Here is a 15,556-nt window from a genome sequence, read left to right as displayed (position 1 = left end):
GATCAATGAAGTGTTTTGCATTGCAATATTAAAAAATTGAACAATATTTAAAAATCAATAGAAAAATTGAAATTCAAAGATTTCACATACAGATCTATGAAGTAATGAAGCCGAAAAGATTGAGTTATATGAAATATTTTCTGCATATTTTCAATAAAATAATAAAATCATAAAATTTTACTCTCTTAAAATCTTGAAATGTGTCTCAGCTAGTGCGTCTAAGCTTACCCACAGAAGACGAAGAAAATTCTGTGGAAAAATCCTTTCATTTCCTGTCATCAAACAGACATCAAGAGAATCGAACGTGCGATTTTTTTTAGACCGTTATGTAGGAAAATGCCGGGAAATTCCACTCGGTGGAAGGATTTTCTCATATTTATTATGAAGATTTGAGATTAATTTAGGAAGTGAGACTCGAATAATTTGCATCAAAAGACATTGAGCGACATATCAAGTGGCGATCGCTAATCCTAATCTACATTCGAATCAAGTCTGTGGCAGAAAATGGGAGAGAATCCGCGGACGCGCAATTGGAAGAGTGCGAATCGATCCAATTTATTGTCACTCTCTCGATGCCTAACATTCCTCCGCGGCGGAACAATTGCCCGTGTCTTCGGATGCTGTGGCCTTGTGACATGGCGTCGCTCAACGCGTGCAGATCGCATTGTCTGCCGCTCATGGCGTGTCCAAACACTATTGGCTCGCCGACTGGAAGCGGGAAGCGAGTCATTGTGAGCGGTGTGTCTCAAAGGGCGAGGTCAGCTGGCTCTCCGCGTCTCGTTCCATACATCGCGCCATCCTTCTCGCCGCGCGGATCACGGATTACCACACGCTCGCGTAAGCGCGTGGAGAAGAAGTTGTCGCCAAAAGTTGTGCATCTGGATTCAGCATCAGACCCGCGGGCATCTATATAAGACGCCCGGTTGCTGGCGGTCGGCACAGTCATCTCCTGCCACTCACTCTGCGAGTTCTGGTCCGTCCAGCTAGCGCTAAAGTTCTTGTGCTCACGTGAAGATGAAAGTGTTCGTTGTGTTGTCCGCCCTCGTGGCCTTCGCCGCCGCCGCGCCCTCAGGAGCCGCCATCCTGGCCGCACCCACGATCTACGCCGCCGGCCCGCTCGTCAGCCAGTACCACTCTCAGGTAGCCACGTGTGCCGTTTGAATTCGTAGTGTAACGCCCCGAGACGCGTGATCTCGAGAAAAGTGATTTCCTTTCGCCAGGCTTTGAGGGAAAAAGTGGATCGGAATTTAGCTATAAATAGAGGTTCAGTTATGCACTCCACCCGCGCCTTTGCCACTCTAAAGACATTCCACAAGCCAAAGAACCTCCCAAACCTGAATGAAGCCCACAAGATTTGGCCAAAAATGTCGCACAAAAGTGTTGATTGATCATCGAAAGTTGTATTTAAAGTGATTTGCGAAGGTTGATTTGAAGCATTTTCGCGATACATTTTTCAAGCCTTTAGTTTGTGACCTTGAAACCAATTTTCACGCCACCTTTTTCCCCGCTCTTGCAGGACGAACTCGGTCAGTACTCGTACGGCTACAGCGGCGGCCCGTCGGCCAAGACTGAGACCAAGACCTTCGACGGAATCACGCGCGGCGCCTACAGCTACATCGACGCCAACGGCCTCCTGCAGTCCGTGGAGTACACCGCCGACCCACTGAACGGATTCCGCGCCGCCGCCACCAACCTGCCCGTGGCGCCTGTCGACACCAACGTCGCCCCCGAGCCCGTCCAGGACACACCTGAGGTCGTGGCCGCGCGTGCCCAGCACCTGGCCGCCATCGATGAGGCCAAGATCAAGAGCGCCGAGCTGCCCGTGGTGGAGACCAAGATCCTGAAGGAGGCCGAAGTCATCGCGCCTGTGACCCGCCTTGCCGCCCCCATCGCCGCCCCGCTGGCCGCCCCAGTGCTGCTGCGTGCCTCTGAAACCATCCCAGCGCGCTTCGGCTACGCCTACACGGCGCCGTCCTACTACGCTGCTCCCTACGCTGCGCCATACGCCGCGCCCTACAACTTCGCCTACTCCACCCACGGCCCCCTGTTCCAGCGCGCCTACCCCTGGGCCCTGCCCGCCGTGCTGCCCGGTGCTCCCTTCGCCCCAATTGCGCCCATCGCGCCCGTCATTGCGCCCGCCGAGGCGGAGAAGCCAAAGGAGGACGCCGTGGTCGTGGAGGCCAAGTCCAGCCAATAAACCCCAATCCGACTGACTGACCTGTCCCAGCGTCAACGAATCACTCCACAACTTCCCTCCAGGCCCACAATCGTTGAGATCCAACAGACAACACTCTGCTTTCTGAGTTTAAACTGCCAAGACGAATAAATATCCGAACAGAATTTGTGTAGAGAAACGAAAATCTGTGGTCTTTTATCTTCTCCTTGTTTACAGCCCAAATTCTTGGATTGGCAAGAATTCGCAGTTGCGACTTATAGATCGTTTTAAGGACGAAACGCATTAGAATAAGCTCTTAAACTAGCATTTTCTCATAAATTCAGAGAAAAAAGCGCCTAAATTACAGTCCGTCTTTCGCTTCCTTTGCCAAACGTTTATCCATCCTTTCGATAGGCTTCGGTAGTTCTCGATTCCACGGATCAATTTCAGTGATGCAACGGATGCAACACTCGAAAAACACATTTTTACGCAGAGGACGAGCTTCAGTGACGCAACGGCGATTAATTCCGTCTTCACCTGCTGGCTTTTGAATGGGATTCCGGAGTAAATCTCAGCGGGAGATGAATTGGCATATTTGGTGAACTTCTGCGAGTGACATCCTCATCCTGACGCGCACCTGCCACTCGCACTCGCCCGGTCAGAGTGTATAAAAGCGCCCGCAAAGGTCGTCATCAGCCTCAGTTTGTGCGCTTTCGCGAAACCGCAACAGTTTCCCGTGAAATGCCTCAGAATTGTGCAGCGTCAGCAAGAATTTTCGGACTAATCGCCGCCTGGCATCTGATCCTCGGACTGGCGCTCGCCATGCCAGCCATGGACGATGACCTGTACTATGACAGACAAGTGAGTGAGTCGTGTGCTTCGTCGTGCCTCCCTCAGTGCGATTCTCTTTTGCAGTTCTCGCGCGATTTCACACCTTGGATGGCGGCTTCGCTGGCGTACACGCGACAGCCAGAAACTCCCTGCCAATTCTACAATCTGCCCGGAAATTATCTCACGCCGCCGCAAATCCACAAGCGCAACTCCGAACTGATAAACTCTCTCTTGTCGCTGCCAAAGACAATGAACGATGCCGGAAAGTAGAGGAGCAACGTGAAGAAATGCAGGAGAAACCCACAATAAACTATCATTTATCCTTAGTACAATGTTCTCTTTAATCAAATCATCTGTATTGTAGAATACTTTATCTCTGGTGAATAAAGTTGCTTTATTTTCATTCACACCTTCACTGACTATTATCCTTTTCTATGACTGCAGCGGGTTTTCGTTATGATTACAGGCAAAAGGCTCAACATCAAATATTTCCTGACAGTTAATGATGGTGAAAACCCATGGAAAAGTTATCTATTCATTTGCACATATTTCTTTTTAATACATAAAAAGCTTTCCAGCAATGTTATTTCTTATCTTAGAGACATGATTTATATGTAAAATAAGCACGATATTCTCTAGACTTTTGAACAACCTAGGCTTTCACTACGTCTACACATACTTACCTATCCGAAGGGAAGTGCTTTTCCACCTTTGAGTGCTGCTGCAGCTCTCTTCTGTCCTGACAATTTCCACTTGAAATGTCGCTCAGCGTAGGATTTATCACAGCGAACGCATCCAAGCATCTTCCCTTCGTCCCCTGAATCGTCACGACTGAGATCTGCAAAGAGAGGAAAGCTTAGAGACACGTTTTCACAGATAACACTTATTGAGTAAGAAGCGATGATCTTATTTTCGCCCAGTAATGTAAACGATTTTGCAAGATTACTGTTTAAAGAATGTTATTTAAATAAGAAAACAATTGTAATTGTAAGTTTGTAAGCTGAATTTCTTCAGGCCTCAAATGAATATGCACAAAGCATTGTTTTACATTGTTTCCGTCTTTTTCGCAAATGTACAATATAACATAAAACGACCGGCCAGTTTGTTCTCAGACTTTTCAAGTGGTGTGAAATGATTCTCAATAAATCAATTTCGAGGAATTTCCTCAAATTCAGTGCAGACTTTCGGAAAATTGCAGAAGAGAGATTTCTCTTAGCGACAAAAACTGCAAAATATTCAACAATACCTGACGATATGTTGCTCTCAGATGTTAAAAGAAATCAATTTGTGTCTTATTTCCCGAAAATAGTCAGAGAAATTGAAGCCAAAGCAGCAACAATTGATTATGTCGAGAAGGGAAAACATTTGACGAGAGTATGAGAAAGATGCAATTTCTGAATTAATTGCACTGAACTCAGAACAATCTTTCTTTAGGTGTTGAATTACGTCGTGTCCGGCGGTAATAAATACTCAGGCGTGACCACTGCTGAGACATTCAAGATGTTGACGCCCGAATCCAATCAAAGTCCTGAGAACCTGAAGCTGGCTTACTATCTCGGATGGTGCGTCGAATTGGTGAGAAATCTACAGCGAATTCTTCCAAATTTCCAATGTTAACGCAATAATTTCAGCTCTTCGACAGCATGAACATCGCTGACGACATGATGGATGGCGGAAAGACGAGGCGCTTCAAGACTTGCTGGCATCTCTTGGAAGACGTCAAGATGAGCGCCATCAACGATGCCTTTTTAATCGAGAGCTGCGTTTATTATCTCTTGCGCAAGCATTTCAGCCACCTAAACTGCTACTTACAACTGTTGGAACTCTTCCACGAATCGGCCTTTATTGGTTTCTTAGGCCAAGCCTTGGACGTGAAGTTCTCACAGAACTTCTTCGACATCACAATGAAGAACTACGAAGTCATTGTGAAGAACATCAGTTCGCATCTCGCGAGTTATTTTCCAGTTGTCTTGGGAATGATTCTGGCCGGATATTCAACTCCGGAAACACTAAAGAAAGCCAAGCTGATTCTCACTGACTTGGGTTACTTTTATATAATTGAGAACGACTTTATGGATTGTTTCGGCGACGCGAAAATCATCGGGAAGATCGGAAGAGACATTCAGGAGGGAAAGTGCCGCTGGATGGCAGTTGCGTGTCTGGAAAATGCTTCTCCAGCTCAGCGGGAAACAATGAAGGCTCACTATGGGCGCGATAATCCACAAGATGAAGCCATAATAAAGCAGTTATATTTGGACATAAATCTGCCGGAAATTTATGCCAAATATTCCAGGGAAATCTACAATCGCCTGTTGAAGACTGTGGAGGAAAATTCCTCCGGGGATTTGAAGAAAGTTTACCTCAAATTGATAGAAACTATGACGTGCTCAAGAGCTGCAGGCGGTTTGTATGCTTAACAGGTGACAAATCAATTGTAAATCAAAGGTAAATACAAGAGTGACTTTTCTTAGACTCCCACAAAGTAAATCATTTAAGGAAATTAGGAAGATATTGAGGAGATTCAGTTAAACTCACCTGTCTACATGTTGCCGAAGTGAATGTATTGCAGCTGCGGCTCCACCTTGAATTGCTGCTGTATTTCGTGCGGCGGCGGCGTGACATGAGCGTGAGGATTGGCGGCCACGATCGTGACTGGCGATTGATGGGGAATCTGAAGCGCCAGTGGCGAAGATTGCGGCGGTTCCATTTGATAATGGTGTGAAGACTGCGATGAAGTCTCTGACGGTGGCGGAAACTTGATCTTCATCTTCTTGGGCTTCTTCGCCTTCAATCCTTGCACTTTCCTGGGCTGTGGCTGCTTCTCCTCGACACCATGCGTCGAGGACAAGTGACGCACCATCGCTCTCTTCGTCTGGAAGATCATCTCGCAGTGATCGCACGTGAAGGTGATGGAATTGTGTGTCATGTTGATGTGCTCGCGGAGAAAGCGTCGATCTGTATAGAATTTATCACACCGCAAGCATCCGTAGATCTGCCCGTGACGTCCTGGTCCGCTCACGACGGAGATCTGGAAGAAGGAGAAGCGATTCATGAATGAATGATTCCCAAATACAACTCTAAATTGCACTAAAATATAGCAGAGAAAGATTAATTTTCACACCCCATCTTTGTGATCTTCAGCGTGAGTTCGATACAAGAGAATGTTATCCATGGTGATGTTGCACTCTTCACAGTGCAGATTATTATAATGATCCGTCATTCGGTGCTTCCGCAAGCCCTTCTTCGTCGACGCCAGGAAGCCACATTCCGGACACTTTGGTATCTTCACCGCCTTGGACAACTTCGACACTCGCGGTGCCTTTGGCACTTTCAACGGCTTCTCGTCCTCATTCAGATGAACCTTCTGAAAGTGAATCTTCAGCCGCGATTTCGTCCCATAAGACTTTCCACAGAGATCACAAATCAGCTTGATTCCCTTGTGCTTCGAGTTGATGTGTTCATTGAGGGAGAATTTCTTGCAATAGGATTTGCCGCACGTTTCACACTGATGCGGACGATAAATCCTGTTCTGATTGCCCATCCCGTGAACCGTCCTTCTGTGGTTCACCAGCGTGTTGGGATTGCGAAACGCCTCATCGCAGAATTTACACTTGAACGGCTTCTCCTTCGTGTGAATCACCATGTGAAGACGATGGGCAAAAGGTCCCCTCAGCACCTTTCCGCACACTTCGCACGCCATCATCTTCGGATGATCTCTGTTCTGGTGATTCCGTCGATCGTTGAATGTGGCAAATCTCCTCGGACACTGGCTGCACTTAAACAGAATCCCGCCAGTCAGGAGTTCCTGGTCAACATTCGGATTCGCCCTGGAATTCCCCTCAAAAGTCGGCATCACGTGAATGTCCAGCAGTTCCCGCGAGAACGGATGCTTGCTGATGTGCTCCTCCACGTGGATGATTAGCGCGTTCTCGTACACGAAGCTCTCCGTGCAAATTTCACAGTTGAATTCCTTCTCAATCTCGTGCACGCGCCGGTGAATCTGCAGGATTCGATCGCTGGAGAAGCTCCGGCTGCACACCTTACAGTCAAACAGCTTCTCCACCTCGTGAAGTCGCTTGTGACCCTCCAGGAACTTCCGCGCTGTGAAAATCCGCCCGCAGGGGAGCACTTCGCACGGATACTCGTGTGCAGTAATCGATCCGCGATTCTCATAGTGTTCAGTCAAATGCCGAAGCTGAGCATAAGCCGTTCTGTTCATCTTGCCACAAATATAGCAAGACAGCAACGGCAGCTGAGGCTTCTCGCCAGTCTCCTTGTCGTCCTTCCGTAACTTCTGCCGACAGCGCTTCCTCTTCCGCCGCAATTCACGCTCTCCGGACGATTCTGACACATTTCCCTCGGTCAGCGTGGGCAAGTCCGGCGGTGGCTTCCACTCCTCGCCCTCTGAGTAAATGTCCATCTCTGGCTCAATGGCCAGGAAGCACGTCTCCACGTCCGGCTCATCCTTCTCTTCCGTCCTGAAAATATTCCACTTTTATCAAGCTTCCGGAAAACGTCTTCCGTCAGTTGAAACACACTTTATCTTCGGTTCCTCCTTCACCTGCACCGACTCCTCGTGATCCTCCTTGATATCGACATGCTCCACTTTGAACTCCGTCCCCTCAGCGTCAGTCATTGCTGACTAACTCCCCAATAAAGTGCTTTTTCCTGCAAATCTCCCACAATCGCAGCGTCCACTTCGCGACTTTCTTTCATTCGGAGATTCGGAAAGTTCATATCATGTCAAAGCGGAGTGATTTTATTACGCGAGGCTTTTTTTTACGTCACTTTACGGTATTTTCTGAGAGACCATAATTTGTATCGGAAATTAATATTTTCAGATTAGATTCATTGATTAAATTGACGATTCTGAAGGCAGAACTACTGAATGATAACATGAAAATATGCATCTTACTTTGAGAATTTTCTAATGTCTTAAAAGAATTTCCACAAATTTTGGTGTATTAGAGTTCAAAAAGGTGGTCAATTCCCGAGAAATTGTAGTTCTTAAAGCGATTGATCCTTTTTAGTAAAGAATTAGAATTTAGAGTCTTATAAGAATGAGTCAAAGGAAGAATGGTCCAAAAGAGTCCTCAGAATTCGTTAATTCCTATTAAATCATTGCTAGGTTCCAGCGCAGCCGCGCGAACTGCCTAGGATTGAAGGAATCTCGACTCACCCCGTCCTTGTGATCATCCACGTGCCGCTTGTACACCATGATGTTCTCCAGCGTGACGTTGCAGTCGTCGCAGTGCAGGTTGTTCATGTGAAGCTTGATCCGATGCAACCGCAAGTCGCGGTGGCGCGGCGCCACAAAGTCGCATTCCGGACACTTGGGCACCTTCAGCGGCTTCCCGCGGCGCGTCTTCACCTTGTCGCCGCTCAGGCTCTCGTTGAGGTGCACTTTCTTGAAGTGGCGTTTGAGGCGCGACTTGGTGACGTACGAGTGGCCGCACAGATCGCAGATCACCTTCACGTCCTTGTGCTTGAAGTTCACGTGCTCCGTGAGCGAGTACTTGAACACGTACGACTTGCCGCAGTACTCGCACTGGTGCGGCCGGTAGTTCCGGTCCGGCGTGCCAGAGCCGTGCGCCACGCGCCGGTGGACCATGAGGAGCGTGGGACTGGCGAAGAACTCGCCGCACTGCTTACACTTGAACGGCTTCTCTCGCGTGTGCGTTAACATGTGCAAGCGATGGGCGAAGGTGCCGCGCAGTACCTTGCCGCACAGCTCGCAGGTCATCATCTTGGGATGGTCCTTGGTCTGGTGGTTGCGGCGCTCGTTGTTCGAGGCAAATTTACGCGGACACTGGCTGCACTTGAAAAGAATGCCGCCAGTCAGGAGCTCCTGATCCACTCCCAGGCGCGCCTTCTCCTTCTCCTCGATTGTCGGCGTCACGTGGATGTTGATGAGCTCCTGCGGAAAGGGAAGCTCCTTGATGTGCTCCTCCACATGGATGATCAGCGCATTCTCGTACACGAAACTCCTGGGGCAGATCTCACAGTGGAAGTTCTTCTCGTCATTGTGGCTCCGTCGATGGATTTTGAAGATCCGGAAGGTCGTGAAGCCCCTGTTGCAAATCTTGCAGTCGTACGTCTTGTCGATCTCGTGGTATCGCATGTGGCATTCGAGGAATTTCATGGCTGTGAACACTTTCCCGCAATTGTCCACTGTGCACGGATATTCCGTGGCCGAGAACATTCCGCGGTTCTCGTAGTGCTCATTTAAATGCAGCGTCAGCCGGTGATTCTTGGAGTATTTCTTGCCACACAGGTAGCAAAACAGAGCCGGCAGCAGAGGCTTCTTGGGTGCCGGTATCTTCCTGGTCGTCTTCCTGGTATTCCTTCTCTCCCTCCTTTTCCGCCTCTTCACGCCCTCCGACGAGTCCGACGACGTCGATTCGTCCTCCTTCTTCCACTCATCACCATCCACATCCATCTCCGGGTCCAGGAACTCGAAGCACGGCTCAGCATCTGGCTCTTCTTTCCTGCAATGCAATTTTTCATTCACTCCGGAACGAGTGTCGTGTCAGACGCCCAAACTCACTTGACTTTCTGCTCCTCCTCCAGCACTTGCACGTCCGCCGGCTCCTCGTCGAGATCAACGCACTCCACTTTCGGCTTTGTGTCCTCCTCACTGTCCATTGTCCCGATATTTGGCTGGAAAATACACAAATTTGTTGCACAAACACCTCCCGGTGTCAGACGGATTGGCGAAGCTATTTCGGAAATTCGGAAAGTGTCTTCGGAAAGCGCGCACAAATGAAAAAAATGAGAGCGAAATGTGCGGAATGATTTGAATGAAAATAATACAAAATTTATTTATTTCATATGAGCAGTGATAAAGTTTTATATATTTAGATAATCTGAGAATTCGTCTATTTTTTATCTACAAGTTTTACAATTTATTATTGGCCTATCTTCATGTAAAACATAAAACTTTCCTCCGCATTGCATGCACAATTCATTGGGCGACTGCATGCGGAACAAACTGTAGAACTTGCTGATCTGCAGGAAGAGGTAAAGCCTGTCCATGAGCTGCGTCTCCAGGATGTACTCATCGACAGTCATTTCGAGCTTCAGAGCCTCAATGTAGAGGATAGTGAAAATGCTGCTCATGAACTCCTCGATTGGAATGAAGCGATTCAATTCGTGTTCAATGCGATTTCCGTGGATTTCCACGTAGGATTCGACGAGATCCTTTAGCAGCTCGAAGGATCGCTCGCTGACTTTGTCCTGGATGCTGACGACCGTGCCCTCGAGATCGTCGTCGTGAAGGCTGTTCTTGAAGTTCTTCAGGACGTTCGCCGTGTACGCCGAAGTGTCCTTCCAGTTTTGCTGACGCATTAAACTGTTCAGCTTCACGCGAGACTCGATGTTCTCCCTCGCGAGAGGATTGTTCCTCAGCGATCGGATGATGTCGCAATTGCCGGCACTTTCGCCTCGACGCCTGATCGTCTCTTTGGCCATGTGATCGAATATTTTCTGCTGATCTGTGCTCAGCATTTCCCTAAAAGCACTGATTGTCGACTGCTGATTGCTCTTGATCGCCTTTTTGGCGATCTTGAAGTTGTTCACAGAGTGAACAAACACAGCTATTGAAGCCGCCAAGCGGATGAAGTCCAGAGCTGAGACGTTCTTCTCCCGCACTTTGTACATTACGTCGAAGTAGTCATTGACGAGCGACAGCTTCTGCATGATTATATTGGCGATCATGACCGTGTCGACGGTGATGCGCATGATTGTGGGAATCGGCTGTCCGTTCCTGATCATCTCCGTCATCCCAGTGCCGGTCAATCCCGCCGCCAGGCCAGTGGCGCCGCCCACGGCGCCCAGCCAGCATGACCGCGCCTCCTTGTCGTCCAGCGTGTTGGGGCGCTCGTGCCGCTTCCGGTCGACGAGCTTCGTGGCTGATCGCGTGGCCGTCCAGGCGGATGCCACGGCGCTCACAATACTGGCCACGGTGAAGATGACCACGGAAATGGAAGCGGCCAGAGGCACCCCAGCGATCAGTCCGATGGCCACAAGTGCCGCGACTGCAGCTAGGATCCCAACAATGTCCGCCGCTCTGTCGATGCCGCTAAGGATCTTGAAGGCCAAGGAAGACGCCGGCGATGAGAAGACTTCGAGCAGAACACTTCCCTCCTCGTCACAATTGTAGATTCCTTCAGTCGGCGCCACAATTATGCTGTCAGGAAGCATTGTGGTGAGCTTGAAATCTCGCCAATTGCTGTAAACTCTTGCGTGATCATCGACGAAGATCATGCAGCAATGTCGCGTGCTTTTGTCCTCTGGCAGTGAAGAATTTAGTACTTATACAAAAGATTCTTGAGATGTGGAAGTTTTATGCAAACTTACTCACGCATTTCATGATTCTGAAGAGTGGATACATTATGTAGTTCTTCTCCTCTTCTGGATCTTCTATCGCGTGCAATTGAACCTCCTCCGACGGTGTGATGATTGCCAAGTACACAATGGACATCATCAGGACGCCATCAGTGTATTTCGCTGAAAGTGTCGAAAGTAAAAGATTTTCTGGCGCAATCTGGTGACTTTAGTTTTACCTTGCCTCCAAATAGCTTCCGTAATATCATCTATTCGCTTGTTGAGTTTCTTCTCCTCTCGAACTTGATTCTTTACCTCATTCTTTGATTTTGCGTCACTTTCTTCTAGCAATGTATCTTCTTCTTCAATGGCGTCATCGGCGTCCTTTTCACTTTCTTCTGCCGTCTTTTTGCTCACGCCAAACACAAGCGCCACTTTGTTTCTCACGTGGATTTTCTGGTCACGCTGATAGCTAATGAGAGCACAATTGTTGTGAATTTGGGAAAAAACACCTGGGAAAAGCACACTAACCAGTCCCAAATGATGTTGTCTTTGTATCCGAAAAAGCGATAAAGGGCCTGCATTTGCTCCCTGATGCTGAGATTCTCTTCTTTGTTGGCTTTTCCTTTGCCTTTATTCTTCATTTTCAGCACAAACACGCGATCTTGCTCAGGTGTGTTGAACTACTGAACATCTCACTTTTCCAGTCGACTGCGAGTCTGATTGTCTTATCAGTTATTGGAAAATGATAAAGCTGTTACGTACTGCCAGAAATTCGTTATCAAAGAAATAAATACGAAGGGTATTATAGATGTGACTCAAGAGGCCAATTAACTTGTAATTAGAGGAAAGAGCTTGATCTGATCAATTTGCATCGCCACTGACAAGTGCCCAGGAAAATGAGGAGAAGTGCAGCAAAATCCGTTGCATTTTGTCGTGACTGTGAAATAAAATCACAGCATTGCAGAGAACAATAAATAATTCTTCGCTTACACTTTGACACTGTGAACTTTTCTGTGTAATTGCTGATCATATTGAAGGACGGTCGCTGAGATTGAAAATATTGATACAAGGCGGACTGCAAGAACAATTGCTGTGTCTGAATCTCAATTCTTTCACACTAAATTACCGAGTGTGCATTCAATGCGAATTTATTTATGGATGACAAATCGGCAATTATGTATTTCTCATCAGCAACACAATTTGTCTATGCCTTTCCGGATGTCTCGAGCTCTGAATCTGTTACACGCGGATTTCTTGGCATCCATCCATCTCCTGTTCTTGACCCTTCGTCATCGCCGAACGACTTGTGCAATTTCCTCGCGAAATCTATTTCCTAAAAAATCATGCCTCAGAAAAGGTTCCGCAAAATGTGCCAAAGCAGCAACTTTGATGCCGTGGAAATGTGAAGAAATGCAATAAATCTTGTATGAGCAAAGCGTTCTTGGTGGATAAACATCTCAAGATTGCTCGATTGATTCTTCACGACTCTCTGGAACATGGAAGGTGCCTATAAAAGACGCTGAAGCAGCTCCTAAAGCTCTGAGTACGTCTTCGGCATCATCAGCGATCCAACTGTGAATATTCACATCAGCAAAAATCCGCAAAATGAAGACCATTGTAAGAATTCTCTTAAGTTTCTGTTCACTGAAAGTGTTCTAATTCCGCTCTCGCTTGCAGTTCGTTCTGTGCGCCTTTCTCGTGGCCGGCGTTCTGGGCGCCGACGGAGAGGAGATGAAGGACAAGCGCGGCCTCGTGGGCTTCGGCTATGGACTGTCGCCTTACGGAGGCTACCCAGGCGCCGGTTACGTGCACGGATATCACGGCTACGGGTACAGAGGCTTCGGCTACCCGTACGACGGCTACCAACATCCTTACGCCTACTCCCCGGGCGCCCTGGCCTATCACGGTTCCCACTTTGGATACGGCGGAGCGCCGTTTTACCACTAAACACTCCCGCTAAAGCCGCCAGATGCAAAGAAATTGCAGATCCATCGAACTTTGGATTGTCTCTATCAATATCTCTGAACAAAAAAAAAAGCCTTTTTTCATTTCAAATTGTTTTCTTCTTGTTTTCATGCAAATAAATTGAATTGAATCGACAAAGTATCAATGTTCGAAGTAAACATACAATCAGGAGGTATAAGAGAAATCAGGGGACTATATTATTATTATTCTCTTTATGGTAAATTTGTAAGAGCTTTCCATGCTGTTCACATGACACAATAAGTAATCCCGCTCAGCGGGTGCAGTAGAAGGGATTCTGGAGACACCATTCGGGCTGGACGCTCTCTGCGTCAATTCCAAAGTCGACCAGATCCCTGCGGTGCAGCAGCAGTCTCCTCTCCACGCCCCTGAAGTTTGTGGCCGGATCTGACCAGAGACGCTCCGCCAGAGCACTGACTCTGGGCCACAGGCGCGCATCCAGACTCTCCTCACCGGAAATCGACGACCAGGAGCACGCTTCGGCGCCCAGGATTTGTCCCCGCCGCTCTCCGCCCATGGCTGTGATGTTGTTGTTGTAGATCTTAGACCAGGGCTTGTACGGGCTGCACCAGTTCACCCCTTCGTCCACATACAGACCGAAGCCGCAGTCGAGATAGAGAGCGTCATTGTTGGAGATGATGAGATCGTATCCTCTGGCCAGCAGATGCGGCACTTGCGACCCAGCGCCAGATCCCACCGTCCACACCTGGATGACGTAGTCTTCAGGCGGCAGGAAGCGGTCGACGAAGTTCTCCTCCGTGAGAGTTCCCGTCCAGAGAATGGCACGCGTTCCGGGCGCGACTTTCTTCAGGCGCTCGTGCGCTTGTGTCTGGAAGTGATTCCACAGCTCTACGAAGTCATCTCTCTGCAAGTTCCAGCCCTTCTCCAGCATCCACTGCTGAATGTGGGCGCTTGTGTTCCAGCACGATGGATAAACCTCATCGCCGCCCATGTGAAAGAGATCCGGGCGATCGAACACGTCGTTCATCTCGCCATAGATGCTCTCCAGGACATCGTACAGATCCGCTCGCGTGGGATCCAGCTGACCGCACGGCGGCCCAGCGCAGTACTGACTCCAGGGCTGGGCATTGTAGCACGCCACGAAGTCCGTGAATTGCCATCCCTCGGCAACATGCGACGGAGCATCGAACTCCGGGATGACGCGAATCCCTCGCACGCGAGCGAAGCGCACCACCTCCTTCATGTCCTCCACAGTGTACACACGATCCGGTCCGTAAGCGCCAAATCTGGCCATATCCGGGAAGTTCTTCAGCCTCATCGGATAGCTATTGGCGTCCGTGATGTGCCAGTGGAAGACGTTCATCTTCACCATCGCCATCACATCTATCGTCCTCTTGATGGTCTTCAGCGAATAGAACTTCCTCACCGTGTCCAGAAGCAGACCACGATGGCGATACACCGGCCGATCCTCGATCTCCACTCTTGTGGGCATTTTGTAGCGCAACTGCAGGTTGTCGTACACAATCAACTGTCCCAGAGACTCCAGTCCGTGTCGCAAGCCAAAGTAGGTTTCTGCGCTGATCCTTACCCCAATTTCCCCTCCTGGGCGCGCCTCCACGTGCAATTTGTAGCTCTCGTCCGTGTCCTGGCGCAGTGAGATATCGGCCGATCCCAGATCAAACTCCACCGTGACCTGTGCGCCTCTCGCCAGCGGATGTCGTTCGGTTTTCTTGCTCTTCAGCACGCGATGGAAGCGACAGATGCTCTCGTCGAGATAATCCTGCACAGCGGCGTCCTTCACCGCCACGAACTCTACTCTACACACGCTCACGGTTTCGTAAGTGTCGCCAATCTGCACCAGTTGCGTGGGATGCGGTAAGAGTGTGGCGAACTGCTCGCACTTCAAATGGCACACGGATAAGCTGTCGAGGCTGCGCCAGTTGTCGTCCGAAATCAGCGTCCTCACGCACCTGTCGTCCACGCATTTGTAGCCCCAAGGCGTATTCCTGCGATAAAGAACGGGATCAGCAAGGTTGATTCAATTGAATTGATCATTTCTGCGACTTTACAATCAAATGGCTACTAAACTGTATTCCAAAAGATCCAAATAAACTTTCTACTCACTCTGGCTTCTTCTCCGGGAACTCAATTTCCTGAGAGTCGCAAATCGACGTCCTCACGATCATTATGATCGCCGCCGTGGCGGCAACAATCACCAAAAGACTCATAATGTAGCACACAAGTTTGTCTGGCGTGAAGAATTTCCTGTTCATCATCAGCGAGCCAAGAGGCAACTGA

At 48.8% G+C, this 15,556-nt stretch overlaps 7 protein-coding genes across 8 annotated transcripts; 4 read left to right on the top strand and 3 right to left on the bottom strand.

Annotated features, from left to right (window-relative positions):
- Positions 1 to 954: 954 nt before the first annotated feature.
- On the top strand, positions 955 to 2,379 carry LOC132259852 (cuticle protein 19.8-like). Its single transcript, XM_059757648.1, has 2 exons — positions 955 to 1,140; positions 1,517 to 2,379. The coding sequence occupies exons 1-2, from the start codon at positions 1,015 to 1,017 to the stop codon at positions 2,195 to 2,197; spliced, it is 807 nt and encodes a 268-aa protein (XP_059613631.1). The 5' UTR covers positions 955 to 1,014; the 3' UTR covers positions 2,198 to 2,379.
- Positions 2,380 to 2,854: 475 nt separating this feature from the next.
- LOC132260120 (pigment-dispersing hormone type 1) lies at positions 2,855 to 3,266 on the top strand. The gene is made up of 2 exons (XM_059758060.1): positions 2,855 to 3,016; positions 3,071 to 3,266. Exons 1-2 carry the CDS (start codon positions 2,897 to 2,899, stop codon positions 3,254 to 3,256), a joined length of 306 nt encoding a protein of 101 aa, XP_059614043.1. The 5' UTR covers positions 2,855 to 2,896; the 3' UTR covers positions 3,257 to 3,266.
- A 36-nt stretch (positions 3,267 to 3,302) lies between these two features.
- LOC132260119 (zinc finger protein 234-like) lies at positions 3,303 to 9,712 on the bottom strand. 2 transcript variants are annotated; one of them, XM_059758059.1, is made up of 4 exons: positions 9,534 to 9,712; positions 8,166 to 9,474; positions 5,522 to 6,014; positions 3,303 to 3,824 (listed from the first exon to the last, which is right to left on the bottom strand). In XM_059758059.1, exons 1-3 carry the CDS (start codon positions 9,629 to 9,631, stop codon positions 5,526 to 5,528), a joined length of 1,896 nt encoding a protein of 631 aa, XP_059614042.1. In that variant the 5' UTR covers positions 9,632 to 9,712; the 3' UTR covers positions 3,303 to 3,824; positions 5,522 to 5,525. The 2 variants fall into 2 exon arrangements, with proteins under 2 accessions (XP_059614042.1, XP_059614041.1); XM_059758058.1 differs by lacking the exons at positions 8,166 to 9,474; positions 9,534 to 9,712 and adding exons at positions 6,108 to 7,464; positions 7,525 to 7,793.
- Positions 4,487 to 5,429, top strand: LOC132259128 (farnesyl pyrophosphate synthase-like). The gene is made up of 2 exons (XM_059756679.1): positions 4,487 to 4,561; positions 4,618 to 5,429. Exons 1-2 carry the CDS (start codon positions 4,487 to 4,489, stop codon positions 5,401 to 5,403), a joined length of 861 nt encoding a protein of 286 aa, XP_059612662.1. The 3' UTR covers positions 5,404 to 5,429.
- A 159-nt stretch (positions 9,713 to 9,871) lies between the features above and the next one.
- On the bottom strand, positions 9,872 to 11,955 carry LOC132259127 (uncharacterized). The gene is made up of 4 exons (XM_059756676.1): positions 11,843 to 11,955; positions 11,551 to 11,783; positions 11,345 to 11,494; positions 9,872 to 11,277 (listed from the first exon to the last, which is right to left on the bottom strand). Exons 1-4 carry the CDS (start codon positions 11,953 to 11,955, stop codon positions 9,872 to 9,874), a joined length of 1,902 nt encoding a protein of 633 aa, XP_059612659.1.
- A 900-nt stretch (positions 11,956 to 12,855) lies between these two features.
- On the top strand, positions 12,856 to 13,417 carry LOC132259396 (prisilkin-39-like). The gene is made up of 2 exons (XM_059757016.1): positions 12,856 to 12,931; positions 12,992 to 13,417. Exons 1-2 carry the CDS (start codon positions 12,920 to 12,922, stop codon positions 13,259 to 13,261), a joined length of 282 nt encoding a protein of 93 aa, XP_059612999.1. The 5' UTR covers positions 12,856 to 12,919; the 3' UTR covers positions 13,262 to 13,417.
- A 111-nt stretch (positions 13,418 to 13,528) lies between these two features.
- Positions 13,529 to 15,543, bottom strand: LOC132259392 (chitooligosaccharidolytic beta-N-acetylglucosaminidase-like). Its single transcript, XM_059757013.1, has 2 exons — positions 15,383 to 15,543; positions 13,529 to 15,264 (listed from the first exon to the last, which is right to left on the bottom strand). The coding sequence occupies exons 1-2, from the start codon at positions 15,532 to 15,534 to the stop codon at positions 13,551 to 13,553; spliced, it is 1,866 nt and encodes a 621-aa protein (XP_059612996.1). The 5' UTR covers positions 15,535 to 15,543; the 3' UTR covers positions 13,529 to 13,550.
- Between the last annotated feature and the right edge of the window lie 13 nt (positions 15,544 to 15,556).

Source organism: Phlebotomus argentipes, unplaced genomic scaffold, assembly GCF_947086385.1.
Source record: "Phlebotomus argentipes unplaced genomic scaffold, Phlebotomus argentipes genome assembly scaffold_18, whole genome shotgun sequence".
NCBI classification, from domain to species: Eukaryota; Metazoa; Arthropoda; class Insecta; order Diptera; family Psychodidae; genus Phlebotomus; species Phlebotomus argentipes.
Note: the sequence above shows the minus strand (reverse complement) of the source record. Positions and strands in the feature narration are given on the sequence as shown.